The sequence below is a fragment of the Ornithodoros turicata genome, chromosome 6, assembly GCF_037126465.1.
Source record: "Ornithodoros turicata isolate Travis chromosome 6, ASM3712646v1, whole genome shotgun sequence".
Lineage (NCBI taxonomy): Eukaryota > Metazoa > Arthropoda > Arachnida > Ixodida > Argasidae > Ornithodoros > Ornithodoros turicata.
The window spans coordinates 57,375,528-57,395,916 of NC_088206.1; the positions used below are offsets into that span (position 1 = coordinate 57,375,528).

The following is a 20,389-nucleotide window of genomic DNA, read 5'->3' on the forward strand; positions in this document are numbered from 1 at the left end:
CCAGATCAAAGCGCTCCATTGCGGAGTCTGCCACTTGCTCCGAGTATGCCATTGGAATTCAACATTATTGTCGACGCAACTGTGCCTTCTTCGATATAAAGGCCTTTTCTTTATTTTTTCACAATGTGTAAGTTGGGGTGGACCTATATTGCAGTTACAACCGATAGGCACCAACCCTAAAGTGCAAGGAAAGAGACAGATTTCTGCCGATTGGACGCTCGTCACCCTTTATTCCGATCCAGAGATCCGGATCGCATCCGAACAAACCATGTTACAAAAGCAATGCTCTCCGCGAGACGAGCCTTTGGGGAGAACCCCTCTAGAGAAGCACAACATGACTACCACGAGTCATACGTACAAGACGACTCTCATGAATGTATAGAATATGTTGAGAGAGATCAGAAAACGCAGTAACCGTACAGAGATAACGGGTGGAAGATAATTACACAGCTGCGTAGATGCACAAACCACCTACAGAGATAAAAACTCGAAACAAGGTGTTATGTACAGTTTCATTTTCTCTGTGTGTGTGAAAGCCTCGATGAAAGTCGTGTCTTAGGTAGAACAATCGTTCTGGTGCAGTGGATAATAGGTGATAGGTGCATTGTAGTTCAGAATGTAGCCGTACAGTGATTAGTATTTACATGTAGCTGATTTCGGATCGGTACGGAATGCCGCGATGAGATAACGCAACTTCGAAACGGACAATTTTCGGAATCTTTGATGTTTTTGGCAACTATAAAAGACAACGTACTTGTAGCTGTACATAAGCGAACTTTATCTACTCTGTGAGCTAGGCGCTACCTTGTTCAATTGATTTTAGAGACCTGGAGAATGACATGTTTCACATAGTGTCCTATCTGTTTTCAGAAACACCGCATGTTGTGATTGCACGGAAAACTCGGTTTTGCAATAACCCGTCGCCTATCACTGTAGAGGAAGCTGTTCCTCCGGTAAGACCTTTCTGCAACTGGTAAGCCAGCCAATACAACGCCTAGTAGTACGATGTATGTAATGTGTAGTGTTACCTAAAATCACAAAGTACGCAGGCAGACTAAAAGAGAAGCGAGAACTCCGAAGCTATGATTCACTGTACAATACCATGAAAGAAATACAAAGGGCCTTTCTGCCATTCCGTTCCATTCGCTCTCTGATTCACGCCTTAGGCATAGCTGCTTCTGTTGACAGTCACTCGCATTGATTCCCAATGACTTCTAATATCGTAACGTGCGAACATAGCCGCACACGTAAACACAAGCTTCTCTCGTCAACGCGCGTGTTAACAGCTCTGGTGGCGCGGTACTCCACGGGAACAACTGTGTGGTGCAGTAGGAGATGCACACCGTGCAGAAACAAAATGTTGTGGATCGCTATGTCGCGTACTTTAGCCTAGGAGCTCGGAAACGAAACTTACTCAGCGACTATGCCAGGGCGCTATGCCAGGGTTGGCTCTGTTGCAATCACCCATCCACCGTACCCCTTGGTACCCCCTTGGATGACTTGACCTGTCCATTACCAAATGTCCAGTACAAATTGCCTCATTGGTGCCTAAGAACGTTCCGCAGCCCTACGTTTTGGGTTAAACCGGCTTGTCGCTCAAGAAAACTGAGGCGAATAGAATGGAAGAGAAGAAAAGGGCCAACAAAGAAACTCATCCTTTAAAACACGTAAAGTGCATCCAGTACTTCGTTAATGTGACAAACCATATGCCTCGTCCAGGTAACTATCAGCCTGTATGTACACAGCGTTTCAAAATGGAGAATACAATCTCCATAATATCACACCTTGCAATGTATCTCGCTACCAGTCTTATTTTTACATAAAGTGACATGAATTGAAAGAAAATACACCTGGGTACCGGACAAGATTCCATGCGGTGTAGGAGAATGAGATGTTTTTTGCCTGTTCACCGAAGGAGAAAAGGTACACTGTTACACATATAGGCACGACATTGCTGCACTTATTACTTGATAACACAGAGATGGGGTCATGAAATGGATATTGTCCAGCCCTATGAGAGTCAACTTGAGTACGCCCAGGAAGTGAACATGAACACCGGAGACGAGGCTAGGACGACGGGTAGACGCTCTCTCGTCTTTTCGCGGTTGCTTGTCTGTTACTTTTCTTTCTAGCTATGTCTCTTTTTCTTAATGTGAGACAAACTCTCGAATACTGAGCACGGTAGAATTCCCCGTCGCTAAACGGGAAGCTAAGTGTTATCGTTTTCGCGCAAAGGTCATCAGTATGTCATCGCGGCTGATCATTTCGCTTGTCTGATAATGGTTGTCACACTGCGTCACTATTCCCATGGTCCGTAGCAGAATGAAAGAATTCGTCGCTAATGTCGTGATGCTTGCAACACCCTTGCCTGTGACCCCCAGTTCGTCGCAGAACGCACCCCGATCGGCGGCGTCGCGCACTAAGAAACGAAACAAAAAATTGACAGCACACAGTAGGGGCAGCGCGGGCATTGCAGGGAGCGACGTCTAAGTACCTTTCCGGATTGGTGGCGCTTTGTGGCGCATGGGACTAGGGAGCTTGCATACTAGCTCCCTCCGTGTACAGTGTAGTCACCTGAAGTCATTGGTCACAACGCCTGGGTACTCGGTTCCGCTTTCACCGACATCTTCAAATCTCCTTTGTTATTTATTTACTCAGTTCGAAAGTGTAGTGTCGCTGAGTGCATAGCTACAGCTTTGTCGACGCAGCGAGAGCTGTGCGTGGGCCTCAACATCGCGGACGTCGTGGCAGACAACGCGGTTATCATCACTCTAGATACAGGGATCGAGTTCATGCACCGTACATGGGGCTGCACCCCCCCCCCCCCTAAACAATTCTGGGAAACTGGGAGTGTAAATCTATTCCCAATTATTATTATTATTAATTTTTGTATAGCTCCTTCGCGCGCGACGCTGCCGACAGGGCATCGCCACCAGCTGGAGATTACAGACAAGTGTGTCGCAAGCAGTACGTTAAGTGTTTTGAATAGGTTCGACTATCATTTACCTCCAGAAGCCAACAAGTTTACGTCCTGTCTAACGGGTGATGTTCATTCCTGTGCGTAGCGATTAGAAAGTACTACACGGTAACGGTACAAACATTGCAGCCACAAGTTCTTGCATGACGTATTTTACGAGACGTAGCGAAAATGTTTTTTTTTAAAATATATATATAAGAATTTTCAGCGACACAAATGCTCAGTCCCAGGTACAAGGTCAGAATCCTTCATTAACTTCCCAGATTCCGCAAGAAACGGCCACGTATGTACACTGAATCACAAACTGAACCAGTACAACCCTTGCGCAAATGCTAACATCCACTCTCTGTTTTGCTTTTCTTGTTGGGCACATCGTCTGATGATACCGGACTGTCACGCAAATATCGGACTACGGTAGGAAATCAAATGACAAATAGTTTAACAGCTTTTCTGCTCCGAAAGATTCACAACACACATACACAGTGGATACACAACACCGTAATAATAGCCTTCAGGGGAAAATACAGCTACAAGATAAAAGAAAAACTGAGTCGTAGGACAATATTGCATGCGTGGATTCATTATACAATGCTATATCGACTCGGCAGTATTCTGCAAGTTCGATACGTAGGATGCAAATATAGACATACAGTACATGTACATACGCCAGTCAATGCCACTGTAAGGACTCTGATCGACTGCTTAAGTACGCTGAGTTAAGTACGGCGAAAAGTAACTTTCCTCTTCCTACCACGCGTACACGTGTAACTTCATATCTGGTGAGAGGAAGTGATTAGATATTTAATCTCTTTCTTATCTCCGCCAACCTTCCTCTCTGATCTGATTCTTGATGGGATAGTACTCGCAAATCGACATCAACAGTCGCTAATCTTTTTTGAAGTGTTCAAGTAAAGTGGTGTACAGATTGCATATTAGCACACCTGGTTAGAGAACCTTTGTCTGTGTTGTACGCGTTATAATAGCTTGAAACTCTACATGTACACGACTGTAGCGGCATCGTAGTTCTGACACATTATAACTGTCCAGGAAAATAGATTTAAAAAAAAACTTTCGAGTCCTGATGAGAGCGCACTTGACGCCACCTACACTAGAGTGAACAAAGCCTTGTCGCTCAAACGGGGGCGGGGAGGGGATGTCGAAATTGGCTTGCCGTTGTTTGGCCTGGTGACGACGTGGTGTACTCGTTACGAGCTAGCCAATCACGACGTGCTTTGGGCGTCCATATCTATGAAGACGAGCCGCCCGCCACGAACCGCATGGACAGCCACAGAAAGCTTGTGTCTAAAGTCGTCTGCAACGGTTGGCTCAAAAGCAGACGACATCTCGATTCTGCAAGTCAACGTGGCGAAGGAGTGAGAGGGGGTATTAAGCAGGCTTTGTGTATCTAGGTGGCGTTGGCACATTCCGCTTCTGGGAAGTGAAGTTGAGCTCTGCCGAGTGCTTCCGCTATAGGGGACGCTGCGGTACGGCGCATTCAATTCCAGTGAAATGTCAACGGGCTCTACCTTCATAGTCGGATGTCTCCTCCTTTTTGAACTTTGCAACTCTGTCACTGGACGGTTATAAACCTTCGACCTTACACTGCAGCCGTGTCCATGTCAATTTCAGAATGAGTACAACACGCTATAGCCGACCTAAACTTTCGTGGACTTCTTACACTTCCCAAAGACGGGAAATCGGATGGGTATAGTCTGTATATGTCGACTCCAGGGATCGAGACTTCCGTTCGCGTGACAGCAACTACTGGTCGCAAACCATCTATAGAGGGATATTAACCCAATGATGTTATTCCAGGGATCCACTTTTTTAGGGCAGCTTTCTGTAGCTCCCACGATGTTTTAAATCACGCACTGCCACACCGGCGAAAAAAAAAAAAATATATATATATATGCATAAAAAAAGCGCTGCTTGATAAACAGGTTTGCGCAAAAGCCTCGACGGTGGCTTAAACAGCCCTCTTAATTTTATAACCCATGAACATTGAAATGATTTCGTCGCATAGCCTGATAGAGGAAAGTTAAAGGAATTAAACACGAAGTGGGTTCCGTTCACGACATCGGACATGATCAAATAAAAACACGGCACTATAAATGCACTACAGTAACAACACTTGTCAACGTATTCCTTTTTCTGTGTTTTGCAGGTAATATATTTCACTACGTATCTTGTTATTTTTCTTCTCTCTCTCTACATTTTGCGATAGTTTATGAGAACGTACACCAACGCGGATCGTTTTCCGTACATGTTGTGTATGAGAGAAAAACACCAACCTTCCAAGCTCGCGAAACAAAAGAAGAAATCGCAAACGCACCACTTCCATCATCACCCGTACAGCATCTGAAGCTACAAACGACGAACCTCGTCTGTGCCTCAAAGCAGAACCGCTAACAGCAACTGTTTTATCTAGCACCATGTCCACGTGCGCTTGGCGGGTGTAGTTTCGGATCAAACACTTCTGCAAATTATGGCACAGTTATCACAAAATCACTATGGATAATCAGGGCTTGAGGCACATAACCAAAGGTAACGGGGCATGATTTTTATTTTTATTTTCTTGTAAACTAATACACCACTCAAACAGGAGAATCATAGTCGAGGTGGGCGAAATGGATACCCATATTGCGTAACATAATCTTAGGGTAATTCCACTTATGAGTGAGGCAGAAGTACAAATACAAAACCACAGCCACGGTTACCAAACGAACGTAATCAACCAATCGTTGTAGTAGGATATCCCGGAAGACGGGAGCCAAATAGAAAGAAAATTGCGCAGAATCATAAGATGTGGAAGCTGAGCCGTTGCACGCCGACCAATCAGCTTGCGTCCACGGCCAGGGAGGCACGAGGTGGCCGAACCGGAACAGCGGACGCAGGCCCAGGTGGTCGACGGGTCTTCAGTCCTTGAGCAGCTTGGTAGCCCTCTGGTTGGCCACCGAAATACGCGACTCGTTCGATGTGGCCTGCGCAAACGGCGACGAAGAAGAATGGGTTTTCTATACCTAGCCAAGCCAAGCCAGTCCACACTCGATGTCGTTGTCGATGCTGCTTTCCGATCCCACTTGGTTCATTTGAGGAGTTTGGATGCTCGCTTATTGGCTTCTTCGATGCGTAACTTGTTGGACTCGGTCTAAGTAGCAGACGCATGGACGATGATGAAAGGATAATGGGAGAGAAGCGAAGAGCATGAAGTAATGGATGGAGAGGGTGTGGATGAAGGGGGCGGAAAGAGTGAAAAGTTAAAAGTTAAAAGAAAGCAAGGAGTCTACGTCGTGGAGGTAGTGTTGCAAGAAAATGTCATCTGCCACAACCAAAGTTTTACAATACAATAAGCCCTCAACCGTGTATTCATACGCGAGACAACCGCTCGGAATATTGTAGTGAAACAAGAAACGGAAGTTCCGCAACGTCTTATTGTCAGCATCGATATATTGCCAGAATAGTGAGTTTTAGTATACCGTTGATAAGGTCATCGTGTGTATCGGAACCAATCGTAGTCGCGTGTGACTCAGAATCTTATCCACTGATTGGATCCGGTTGATACGGTTCGACGCAAGCCACGTTATCAACGGTCTGCTAAAACTCTCTAATATCGTGACTGGAATACTGCGTACACAGCAGACGACACCATCGGCCCTGTCGTCTGCTGCGTGAGATATTGGGCAGCACCGCACGCCACTTGCGAGGCGCGCCACTAAATTGCCCCATTCGTGATCCCCCCCTCCCCCCGAAATCATGAGGAACCCCCGGAACAACGCATGTTCTTGTCGTGTTACGTCTTAAGACTGTTACGTTGACGTTTGAAGAACCATAAGTATAGCATCCATTAATATATGTCAATATTTAACAGACCATATGGACCATAACAGATATACAGGGCGTCCCAGCTAAATGCGAACAGATTTTATATCAAGATATACATATCTTATATATATATATAAGAAGATATATATATATATATATATCACTTCATTCGAGATGAAGTCAGTTGCAATATAGCATATGCTGAAGGGCACTCCTTAAGAGGGCACCAGCAAACTCCTAACGCAGTGTCCTAATTAAGTTTCAATAATTAACTTTTTAGTTATAAAAGCGACGAAGTTGTCCCAATGAGAACATCTGGTCTCTTCGGAACCGTACCTACTGATACCGTACTACATACTACTACGTACATACTACTGATACCGTAGCCTTTCCTTCACTCCCAATGTGAGAGGGTGGAGGAGCACAGTGCCGCCTCATGCGTCGAAGATAACTTGCGGAAACAACACAAAAACAAATGTATCGGGTGCGCTATCGGAACTGCCCTTATCTTGGGTTGAATTTTAAGTTTTTTTTAAATCTTTTTCCAGGACGCAAGAGGCGATAGTGTGCTCTTTCACCCTCTCACATTTGGGGTGAAGGAAAGACGCGTCTCCGAAGATGTGCAATGAACAAATAAAGGAAAGAAAATGGTGTTCCTTCACGAATTTTTTGCGGACGATATATCTAACGAATTTTTGTTCTGACAACGGCTACGGTATCAGGTGACCGAAGGGACCAGATGGTCTCATTGGGACAACTTCGTAACGTTTATAATTAAAAAGTTAATTATTGAAAGTTAATTAGGACATTGCCTTGGGAGTTTGCTAGTGCCCTCTTAATGAGTGCCCTTCAGCATATGCTATATTGCAATTGACTTCATCTCGAAAAAAATGATATATATATATATATCTATTTTAAAAAATCTGTTCGCATTTATCTGGGACACCCTGTATACCGATGTATAACGGGCCCTAAAGCGGTCGCTGAGAAGCATTTTCTGTCACGGGGTAGACGGGTCCACATTTGTGGAGCTACCATCACCGTATTCTCCACCCTCCCGTATTAAAGGCACACATTGGTTGTGACTGTTGACAGTCTATTTCTTGCGTCACGAGTGCAGGTTCTACAAAAATCCTGCGCCAACAACTCACACAAACACATTCAGCAAAAATACCAATCGCGCACGCTAACCAAACTTGTCGAAGCAAGCTGCAAGCGAGAATGGCAAAGTACAATAAAAGGGAATACAAAACTGATGCAGGTATCTATGCAAACTAAGAGAAACACGCCACGGTGCTTTTCTACACTGGTTTATTTACTCCAATGAGAGCAAACAAACTAATCAAGACAATAAAAGCGATCGATGCATTATTTCTAGAACAACTCGGGGAACACGACTGTACTCCAGTTTCAACGATGCCCAGACGTAACGAACTACTGGTTAACTGGATTATACAACTGAGCAGACAGTATACGGCTGCATCGACCACATAAGACCAGGGTCGAATACTTTAACGCACAGCTTCGTGGGACGCCGTCAAATCAGCGCCGCGGAAGAACTTATTTCTTGAAACATGAACTCGTAATAACGAGACATATCGTAATAACCGGAACATCCGAGGCTTAAGTCTACAAACGCGTTCGATGCGTGACGGACAGGCTTAACTATTTTAACGCTGAAATATACTAGGGAAAATAATGACCCGATACAGCATTAACGCTAGTCCCAATTACGCGTCTTATGGCACACATGCGAGACGTCTCTTGTACAGCAGTTGTGGGAATCAGAAGAGGTACGGTGTATGGAATGTATCAAAATGGCCTGAGTCAGTCAAGACATGATTTCCACTGCGACCTCATTGGATGTGTGCGTGCTTCTTCGTGTGTTGTCAAGTCTCAGTGATTAGGAAAGACCAATGATTAACGGCGAAATGCATTCAAGCTCGCCTTATACCTCAGTCACAAGGGAAATGTTAATGATGATTCAGATCAATATGGCCATTGAACATAGGCCCAGGGCCACACAGCGAGAAAGCGTGTCAACCCCTCCAGAAACGTCGGATCCAAAGTTACCTAACAGGTTGACACGCTACACGCTGGGTGGCGCTACGCGTATGTTCAATGGTAATTGGCCTCAACCATCATTGAAACCAACGGCCATTGAACGTGCGAGCAGCGCCACCAAGTGTGTAATGCGTCAACCTGTCAGGAAGGGTTGGATCCAATGGTCTTTGAGAAGTTCACACGCTACACGCCCCATGGCGCCACGCGCATGTTCACCGATGTCCAGGGGGAGCTGGTATTGATGCACCTTAGTTCAATGGCCATGGGCTTCAATTATAATTGAAAACTGCCCGTGAGACGGGGGTATTACAGTGGTGTACGTCTAACCTGAACAACCGATAATATCTACAACAAGACATTTCTGCACAAGTCGGCGTATATGCCAAGAGGAAGACAATAGCTCTGATTGCAGCTCTGAATTATTGAAACTGTCACGAGAACAACACGTTTTGTCGGAAATATACCTGAAAAGTCTCGATCGTCTTTATTGACGCGATGACGTGTGTGTTGTACGCGAACCTCAACCACTGACCGTCTCACAGTTGATGTCTGTCTAAGCATCACCTATTACGGCGAGGCAATGAGGTAAACACCGCCAAAAAGAACGGAAACATCGCAACATACAGCAAAACTGTGTAGGTTTGTGTTCTATTGTCCCTTTGTACGTTCCAGCCTCAGAACAATAACTTTCCATGGTGTTCCAACCTGTGCAGGATTTTTGCTTGAAAGAGAATCTCCTCGCAATTAGACAACTTTGTGATAGATAATAGACTGAAGAAGATGGATGTTTTCCTGCGCATGGAATTCATCGAATGGTTTAAGTGCTCATCTTTCGGCGCGACAAACAAGGTGCGAAACGCAAGAAACTAGGAAACAGAAACAGTGCTAAGTACCACATTTTATCACCACGTTCAGGTCAAAGGGTCGCGTTTGTCTTTCAGCAAAACCGAACAAAACACAACTTCAGTAACAGAACGGAATAAAAGGTTAAAACGAAATGCTCATCAACTATGTTACAAACGCTGTGATAAACACACACACCCGTGTTAAAAAAAACAACAGTGCCGTACATCCAACAGAAATACTCTAAAAGCTATCCATTTTCAACAAACATTACATGGCGAGGGATAAATCCCTGCCCAACGATCGTCTCGCCCTCGTGGGTTCCAGTTCAATACTTTGTTTTCTTATCATTATCGTATCTGTCATTATCTTGAGTCAGACTTCAAAAGTCTGGGCAACTGTACGTCAAAAAAATATCACATTTCTTTTTCGTTTTACTGTGTTTTACAAAAGGTCTAGATATGTCCTACGGAAAAAGAGGAACGGAACCATGTTATGTGTGGAAGAATAAACAGTGGTAAACACAATCAACAAAAACAGGCCAAAACCATCCTCGAAGGAAACGAAACAAATGTGATATGTAGCAGAAAAACGAGTCTAAAATGAGATTATGCCAGTTCGGAATGACCAATGACCTTAACTAATATCGTGCCTCTAAATTTCCTCCCGTTGTCTCCAGTGTGTCACGCAGAGCCCTTGTTGGTTCATGCCATTTCAATTCCACCACTAGATATCGTCAATACGAAACCAACAGGCCCTCAATAGGCTCAAACAGGCCGTCAATACGAAACAAAATACACAGTATTTGATGTTTCTTCAGTTGTAATGCTTCAAGGACACTGAATGAAAGGGATACCCCCTGTGAAGTGGATAATCCTTAAGACATGGCGAATACTTTCACACATAGTGCCTGCGTGACGCGAAATATTCAATTATTTTGCTTCAAATTGTTTCCAAGCTTAGCTGGCACAGCCTCATTTTAGAAAAAGTGTACTCAAAAACGAAAAAAAAAAAAGACAAAACAAAGGAGGTGAACGGCGTAGAGCCGTCTAAAACAATCAAACTGAAACACAAGTCCAAATGAGAACGAAGTTGTGTCCTTCAGGTCATCTCTGGGAGGAGGCAGAATGTCCAAGGGACGATGTTGGCGTCATTGAAGGAGGGCGGACCTAGTTCTTGATGAGCTTCGCGGCCCGCTCCTGAGCATCGTCGATTCTCAGGACGTTCGAAGCACCCTGGGGGGCAGCAATAGCGTCGTTTACTCGGACAAACGGGTGCTCTCGCTAACTTATGTGCTTTCTTTATCCCTCGCGTGCTGTCACTAGTCTACAATAATTTACCACGAACTGCAACAATAAGAACTAGCGTGAGCAACATGTACCAAATAATTCGTAACTACATTTTACACTAAAGTTGGTGTAAAGTACACGATACGAAGAACGAAGAGAGAGAGAAAAAGATGTCAGTATTGGAATGCTGAAGAAAAAGGAGTACTATTGTCTCTCGGCTATAATCACGCAAATTTGGAGTTTTCGGCGGCAGCGGTTGCTACCAGATACAGGGACAAGCTACTACAATGTTTTTTCTTGTTCATCGTGTTCGCTGCCTCGAAATGGAAAGTGAGAACTGCTACGACAGTTTACGACGAAAACAAATCCTTTCGCGGTTTGTGACTTATTAAGCGAACGTGCGATTACATTTAAGAATTTATCATCGCGAACAATGGGACGAGGGACGAACGTATATGCTGGACAGCGCTGTGGTAAAGGAGCACAGAAACGACAATACGATACGCCAGAGCCGTTCCCCTAAAACAGCGCGGAATTGCATGCGTTCACACAATCGGCGCAGACGCACCGCATTGCGGCGGGGCTTAAGTGGATGTGTGTTCCGCGATGCATGGCTAGGTGAAACACGGGAAATTACCAAGTGATAGTAAAGACTCGGTAGCAATTATTATCAGTTCCGCACTAATTTAGTCAGAGAACAGCACAAAAAAAATAATTGAACCGACCGCAAAACCTAACCAACGAGTTATAAATCGCGTTATAAAATAACGCCATGTACGTCAGAGTGATTGAATACTCTGTACCAGTTCCCACAAAAAGCTGAGCATCTCCCATTATTTTGATTCACAAAAGCAAGCTGGTAAAAAAGATAAAGGGGGACAAAATTGCCCAAGAAAGGAGGGCAGAAAGAGACAGGCGCTGAAGCTGCTGCGCAATTCGCACGCATCAAAAATCATCATGCTACATAGCACCTAAATGGTTCGTCCAAGAAAATGTTCAAGCGCATGGACGCCACAGCCAGTGTGCGATATGCAGGGTAGTAATGAGACAGCCATGCGCGAGGAAGAGGGATTGGTCTCATGCAGAACAGCAAGAGGATCAGGTTAGGATAGGTCAGATGAGAGCAGATCCTACAGGCTAGCTAGAGGCCAAGAACGACACCGGATTACGCGAAACTTTTCTCCAGCATCAATGTAAATGATGGCGGACATCCAGCTGACGACCAAGTATGCGGCATGATGTACAGAGCCAGGATATGGTTCTTGAAGACTGCAAGAGGCCCAGCAAAGCGTCCACGTGGCCCGTACAGGGATAGTGTGCGCCCCAAAGATGCAGATTTTTATTTCAACGGGTAGTGCATTCCCTGATTTACCCAATTACTGCATCAGTTTTGGCAAACTTGAGCGGTATAATTTATCATCGCCAAATCATTGGAATCCGAACGGTTCGAAATTACCACCAAGAGAGACGCATGTGTGACGTCAGCGGGACGACACGAGGGCGTTACCTCGGCGCCGCTCCTGCTACAAGTGAGCACGTGAGGAGGAGGTGGGGGAGAGAAGGTTGACGCGTGACCTACCCTGGCGGAACATCACGGAAACATCACGCGAGCTCACGAGCAGATTCGCCTACTTCCTCCTTTCCCTGGTACGCAGGTACGCTGACAGCTTTCACGACGAGACATACGCATAGCTATGGAAATATACGTCGATTTCGATGTCGAATGGGAGAGTTCTTTGCTGTCACCTACTCCTGGCAGACATATACAGTGAACCCTCGTTATTATGACCCCCGTTAATCTGACATTCAGGCTTTATGACCGAATTCCTGGGGAACGGTTTCTTCGCCATGTAAAACCTCCCCGTTAATATGACATTCCGTTTATCGGACTATGACCGAGATTTTTGGGCACAGCTGGGGTCAAACACATGTATTATCCTCCGGTTATTATGACAGCCTCAGGCGCCCGTTAGAGTGGCGGCTTAAGTTGCTCATGAACAAAGTGACACAGTTAAAGTGGGGCGCAAAGGATTAGGGTGACTCCAGGCGTTGTTGACCTCGAGATTACTCATACCTCTCCTCGGATTGCTAAAGTAAGAAAAACCATAAAAGACAGTGACGGCCCGTCACTACGAAAGAGGCCAGTGAAGCACTGAAGGTTGCTTTATTGTTTTTTTTAGCAACACAATGACATTCATAATGTTTGCGTGATTGATAGTACTCTTGTCCAGTTAGAAAAGCTGATCACTGCAAGCTACACCAAGCAGTCATTGTTGACAGACTTTTTTGTTAAATAAATAGTTGTGTAGCATCATGCGTGCGTTTTGTTCGGCCGTGCATACTCTCTGGTCCCGACCGGACCGCTTTCTCGTTATTATGACAATTCGCTTTATGACCAGAATCTGCAGGAACGGAGGTGGTCATATTAACGAGGGTTCACTGTAAACGAAAATATGCAACTCGGTCATCACGTAACCTTAGGCGTGCAGTTTGCGCGCGCGTCGCATAGGCGCATGCACGGCACACTGGACCATTCTGGCATCTGTTGTCATCCGTAAGGTTCTCGGTTGCTTGAGTCCATTCCCGTGTGCGACTGGCATGGAATGATCAAATCGAAGTGGCGTCGCCGCCGGTAATGAATCGCGTTCCGCTCAACATGCATCTACCTTCTCGAACAAGGCATTGCAATGATTCCCGGTCACTTCGGCGACTGCACGCACACTGTTCAAAGACTGAATCTGCCATCAAATACTAAGGTGTTTTAGTGAATCGTTTTCACTCAAATGGTACATGAACGGTTTTAACTCTATCTAGTCAGAGTGGTCTACACTCCCTCTTCTCATTGGCCCTTCGCGAAACCGTTCACGAACCGTTTGAATGAAAGCGATTCACTAAAACTGGCTACCCCCCCCCCCCCAATTTCCGATACGCAAGCTCCAATCATATACCATGGCCTCTAACATGCCTTAAGATCTCCATGATGAAAGTATAATAGTGCATGGAAAGAGATAGATAGAGAGAGAGAGAGAGACATCATCGGACGTGAAAGCTGTTGGTAGGCCGGCATCAATTGGTCAGCCATCAATAATGTTGTTGTCCAGACTTTCGGTTTCATGACGTAGAAGAATGTCGGTTATAAGTTGTTTCATAGGTGCGAACAAGCTGCCTTCTACAAACGAAACGCAATCTCGCCTGTCCGCCGGCGCCTTTGATCGAAATTACACTGGAACCACCGGAACGCGGTTGCGAAAGCTTAGTGTGTGGGTTGAGCAATACATACTTTTTGCGAGGGACAAGCACTTTCAGACTGAAATTTTCAGTACTGCGTTTCATTGGAAGTCGGCGGTAACACAAAATGACACGGGTCAACAACAACTTTACTTTGAGACGATAAATGGGGAGTTTCATCGCCAGGGGCGATAAGGGTCGCCAGGGGGCGATTTTCGGAAAGGAAAATTATAATCTGTAAATCCAATCTAAAATAGCTGATAGAATGCAAGAGAAACTCGTTAGAAGATGCCAACAATAAAAAGGAAGAACGTAGCGCTTGGAAAATGAAAATTGTGGTGAAGAGGCGAAATGGGCGACAATGACATTCGAATCCACGTACAGACAAAATGAATAAAAGACCCGCTACGCGTCTCTCCTTTTTCCTTTTTCGCCTACCGAGGGAAATACGGAAATGTAAAAAGAATCAACAGCTTTCACGTCGCACTCCACCTACCCTGCTTGCGAAGAGAGTTACAGACAACAGTCCCTGCGACATGTTAACACTAGCGAGCACCAGACATACTTGTGCTGACAGAAGACACATGGTGAATGGTGACACAACAACACATATCGTTATTAGGAAAGAAAGAGAGAAAAACAACATGTGAGAAAGAGACAGAGAGGTATACATAGAGGGAAGCACACATATCACTCAATCAATCAACAATCACTCGTATTTCGACACTCTTCAGCGCTCTAGCGCTTAGGGTAGTATACTGTAGTTGGGTCAAAGGTCAGGGAAGTGTTGAGAGGGAGGGGAAGTGCCCTTGTTATCTTTCATGATGAGTGAAGTGCTGGACACGGGCTTTCTGGTAAAAAACAGAAAAACGTGTGCGTGCGCAGTTGATGATTGTCGCATCTCATACGGGACGTCAGAATTTTAATGCCAATTTTCTTTCTAATGGAAACGAGTGGCGTTTAACCTTTTTTTACAAATCTACATGTACGCAATAAAATACTTTCTGCATTGTAAAATTAAGGTACCTCGTATTTCGGACAACAGATGTATTAAAAAATACGAAATAAAATCGAAATTGAGGGGGAGCTTACATTCGAATGCAATATGTAAGAGCCTTCTTGAGAGAGACAGCACTTCTCGAATTTAGCGTTCTCCGGTAATTATCACAGAAGGCGCCCGTGTGCAAGAAGTATCCGCCAATATTGTGCACCCATATTCCTTACTATTCCTACAAGCACGGGTCGGAACCTTTCTGGGTGCTCCCGGTACCTTATATTCTCTATTACGCAGATCATTCAAAGTGTTTCACGTGGAGCTCCGTAGTGCGAGGAACGGGTAATAAGTAGGGACGAACGAAGGTCGCCTCCCAGATGTTGCGGGAAGTGGTCCAATACTCCGGATGCTGGACCAGCAGTTTTGGTATACAGTATGCACAGGGTTCTTCGTTTTCGGGTTTTATGATTTTTCAAATTCGGGAGGGAAAAATCGGGTGCTATTTACAGATGAGAATTCGCGGAGAAATCGGGCGCTATGATCCCTGTTTGATATGTCACTGGGGGATTTTCGGGTGAAACGAAAGGCATATAAAACACGCCATTGCTGTGATAGTGGGACGACAAACAATAATCTTTATATTTCCGCTCGGAACTGGGATAATGAAAACACTTGCCCGAGCTCCACAAAAGCTCGTCTTTGACCCCTGCAGGAGGGGTCATAAACGGAGGACAAATGGATTGTCACAAATAGCTCTTTTTGCTGATATTATGATTCACTTTTCCGACGGTTTACCGAGAACGACAAGTTGGAGAAACGCAATGATTTCGGGTAGATATCGGGTTTTACCCAAATTTTTGAAAATTTGCTCGTGGGGGAACTACTGTGAAAAATCTGGTGTAACCCGAAAACGAAGAACCCTAATTATGCAACGAAGGACACCCTGCTCTATCTTTGTGTTACAACTTTGGTGCCACAGTCAACTCAAACCAGTCCTGGAATTTAAGGGCCACCGTTTGACTCGAATCTAACGATCGCGATGGCCCCGAATATGAACAAGGAGCAGGGCCACTGACTACAAAAAGATAAATAAATATTAGTAATAATATTTAACGGGGCCCACAAAAGTCGAGATTAGCTAAAAATGGCCATGAGGCCGGTGGTTGACATATCACTTTATATTTCTCACACCGGCGTGCAGCAGTAAAACAAGGACATAAAATGACGTTTCGGGTTTCATGCGAGCCACATCGGAACTAAAATGGTAACAAAATCACCCGTTGGCCACTTTTTAAACAAGGTGCAGTAGCAATCCTGGTGATTTTGTTATCAGTTTACCTCTAATGATGGGGCTCGCGTTCACCCCGAAACGGCATTTTACGTCGTCGTTTTACTGTTGTGCGCTGGTGTGAAAAATATACATCAAATCACACCGTCACCAAGTGAAAGTCGAGATTATAGGTGACATCCGAAGACGGGTCGCGTCCAGAACACAAAAGTGGCGCCGTTTATCTCGAACTATCCATTCTCAAGTCGAGCTGGGCTGTCCGACCGTCCGATTAATTGCACGCTCCTCTCGGGGCTCCGATCATTCGGCAGAGATGCGCAACTTTTAATCCTACGCTAAAACTCCGATTTAATCCCTGCGAGGACAACGTCGTCCTTTGTGTCAAGGAAGGGTACGGCCACTGGCCAGCTTATTAAGCATCCCAAGCAGCTCAACATCTTGGCCCAATATCGGACCAATATTGGCAATGCCAGCCCAATATTGGACCAATATTTTGCCAGTATTGCCAATATCGGTCCAATATTGGGCCAAGACGTTGTGCTGCTTGGGATGATACTGCGGCTCTTTCCAGTCCTGCACGTAAAATGTATCGGTGTACGTGAAAAACCGTCGAAAGTAAGTGTCGTAGTTGGAGCGAATAAATATAGGAAGAGAAGGACGGGGAGAGGGTCAACGAAGGCAGGACTTGGTCGCACCTTTTGGTTGATCCTGTCTATCTGGCGGTTCTGCGACTCGATCTCGCTGCCCATGTCGATGGCCATGTTACGCAGGTTCCCGATCATGGTGGACACCTGACCCATATTGTCTTCCATCTCGTTCTCACGGTCATCGTTCGTGATCCTGTTGGGGGAGAGAGAGAGAGAAAACGGTCATGGGGTAAGTGTATCTAAGTTACTTTTGCTGCTACCCCGTGAAAGTAGCAGCTGCGTGACCTTTTTTTTTTTTAGAAGTGTGATTAGTTAGTGCTAAACCAAGTTACAAGTTAAACCAAGTAAAGTTACCAAGTTACACTAACTTAATTATTGCACAGTTACAGTCTACGAAACGAAACTCGATAAATTCTACACTCAAAAACTTCATTATTTCTCCCTGCTAGTTGTTCCTACCCGCTATAGCCCGTTGTTACTGTTACTACCCTATCTCTCCCTGCTCGTTCTTACTCCTCCATGACGTCGTTGAAATTAATATGTCTAGCAGGAGCATATGATGCCACACAACTCCCCGGCGAGTTCTTGTCGCACCGGTACGATTACGTCCCTCCCAGACAGAAAGGTCATTCAAGTTGAAGCGAGCTCTCAGGCTCTAACCGGGTATCCGAACGAACGGCCTTATCGGGAGCGATGTCCACGGAGACGAGAGCCAACACCACCTAGATAGAGAAAGCCTGCTTACTCGTCGGCGTGACGTAAGAACTAAGAGTCAGCCAATCAGGATCGTGTTTTCAACGGCGGTAGCCAATCACGAACGTGCTTTCAGCGGTCGTAGCCATGAAGACGAACCATCACCGTCACCTGCAAGTAGTGATTGAACGTACCCGCGTACTAAATGGAAAAAACTTCAAAAATAAAGCGCAAAAGAGCCTCATATCTTCCTCAAGACGGATTTTTTGCAAAGCGTGTTGCGCTTTCTGTCTACAGATTCAGGTCTACGGGTTTCAAGTTAGCCGTGCGAGTTTTGCATTCGCAGAACGGTGAATCGCAGTAGCAGACGAATTCTGACTTTATATGTCCACGTAGCGAAGGAGGGAGAGGAGGTAATAAGCAGGCCTTCTGTATCTAGCAGGCGTTGCGAGAGTGCGAAAAGAGCAACGTCACAGTTAGGTGAGTGCACATGACTGTCTGAGCATTACGACACGTCTCCTCGCGTATGCCCTTCCCTCGGGAAGATTTTGTTCGGTCGTCACAAAAAGTTCCTTATTCCTTTGCTGTTATAATCGCTGTGAGCGCCCTTCCCTCGCGTTTTCTCGCAAATCGTCCTTCATTTCTTCCTGCGTACGTCACTTGGATTATAATTATAATTCCATTATTTATCACACTTCACGTGCCACGGTAAAACCAGGGAAGTAACTTAGTTATGAGTAACTAGCTGCTATAAGTAACAGTGACGGGCAGAAGTTCAATTACAATTAGTTGTACTAACTTAATTACTTTTTACGCAACCGTACAGTGACTGCAACCATATCTAGTGAAAAATAATTTAACAATGATGAATGATGAATGGGGAGTAATGGGAAATAATTTAAAGTGCACACCTAAGCTATACTTTTTGGGGTTATCGCGGGAAGTTCGCCTCTAGGGTGGGTCACACGGGCGGGCGGGCGGGCCTGTTATGACACGTGTGAGAGGCAGGGCCAAAAATCCTTGGAAAGGGAAAGCGCTTGTCGTGCTTGGCAGTTGTGCGCTGCTGGGGATCGGTCTGGCGGAAGTTGTCTTCGGCCCAATATTGTAAGTTATGAAATAAACCCTTTGTTGTTCGCATTTTAGCTTGCTGTGTCTTCCTTAGCGACGGAACGGACGAGTTGACGCCCCGAGGTTGTGGGAACTTAGGTTTCCACAACGCCCCGAAGTTGTGGAAACCCGAGTTCCCACACCCTCGATGCGCCAACCCGTCCGTTCCGTTCAATGAGCATGGAAGGGCAGAGTGAGTAGAAATTAGATCTACAAGTTCTTGGATCGCACAAGAAGTACGAGTGCAGCGCGCAATCCTGGAGCGCGAGAGAGACTTCAATCTCGCAGGTCAGAAACGCTCCTTCCCTGGACTGCTAATCCGTGACGTCGCCTCATCCGCCCAATAATAAAGCGCCTTCTTTTTGCTTTCTTTTTACGGTTGCATTTGGCGCCGCCCATCCGGCGTCTGATGCAGAGCACCCGACCAGTCGCCTTCCTCCCTCGCCCTAGAAGATTATTCTTGGCAGCCAATAAAGGTGCTCGATGATCTGACGTCACAACACGCCACGTTGAGCTGGGGGAGATCGCCGCCGCTGCTGGAACCGCTGCTGGAAATGCGCGCTTCTGAAATATTTTGCGCACCGGTTTCTTCTCTGCTTCTCTCTGTTCCTTTCTGATTTCCCGCACATGACACCCAGAGAGGCTGCTGCATCTATAAGCTTGTAAACTTAGTGTAAGAATTAAGATGAGCTAATCTTAGTCCTCACATTAGCTACAGTGTTAGTTTGCCCAACGTGCATGCGTATACCAGGTTGCTGCGACCGTAACCTGTTGTTGTTCGTGAGACACAAGTAGTGCTCACATACGCATGTGCTGCCTAACATGGACAGGGGCAGCACTACGCTGGACAAGGGTAAAAGCAATGCCTGAGAAATCTGGTAACTTTCTTAGTTCTTTGTTAAATCTTTGGAGAAGGCAGCTTCCTTCTGTTCGATGGCCAAGGGCCTGCGTGTTTGAGACATCTGGGTTTAGGTCATCCTGGCTGCATACGAGATGACAAAATTCGAGGAATTCCTCGCTGGAAAAAACGAAAGTTTACTTGAAGCCTAAACAAAACAGATGCCAGGGAACTGACGCGTGGAAAATATTGTCATACCTGAGTAACTTAGTTATAGTAACATTTTACAGTTACTTTAACCAAAAACGGTAACTAGTTTCAGTAACTGGATTTGTAACTAAGAACTACCCCCAAGGCTGCTTTCAGCAACAGTAGTATCTAATCGCCGTTGCAAGCCCCTCCCCCTTCACAAAAAAAAAGAGAAAAAGAATCAGTTCCAAACTGCTTGTAACTTATTTCAATCAATCAATCAATCAAAAGCTACTATGTAATTGTATGTACTGTAACTGTATGTACTTTCATTCTTCGGAAACCTTTTCACAAGTTTTTTAAGTGTATACGTAGTGGCAAAAAAATAATAGAGGACTCACTTTGCGAAG

The 20,389-nt window shown here is 45.4% G+C and overlaps 1 protein-coding gene across 10 annotated transcripts in view; it reads right to left on the reverse strand.

The window, feature by feature from the left end:
* Positions 1 to 210: 210 nt before the first annotated feature.
* Positions 211 to 20,389, reverse strand: part of LOC135396793 (synaptosomal-associated protein 25-like) — a 292,543-nt gene continuing 272,364 nt past the window's right edge. For 7 of the 10 annotated variants that reach the window (XM_064627970.1, XM_064627968.1, XM_064627969.1 and 4 more), the window contains 2 exons: positions 17,201 to 17,345; positions 8,094 to 10,941 (listed from right to left, as the gene is read on the reverse strand). In XM_064627970.1, the coding sequence (XP_064484040.1) occupies positions 10,876 to 10,941; positions 17,201 to 17,345 (211 nt within the window). In that variant the 3' untranslated portion in view covers positions 8,094 to 10,875. Of the gene's footprint in view, positions 5,959 to 8,093; positions 10,942 to 17,200; positions 17,346 to 20,389 lie in introns of those variants that run through there. The other 3 variants (XM_064627974.1, XM_064627966.1, XM_064627972.1) reach the window with 1 other exon arrangement.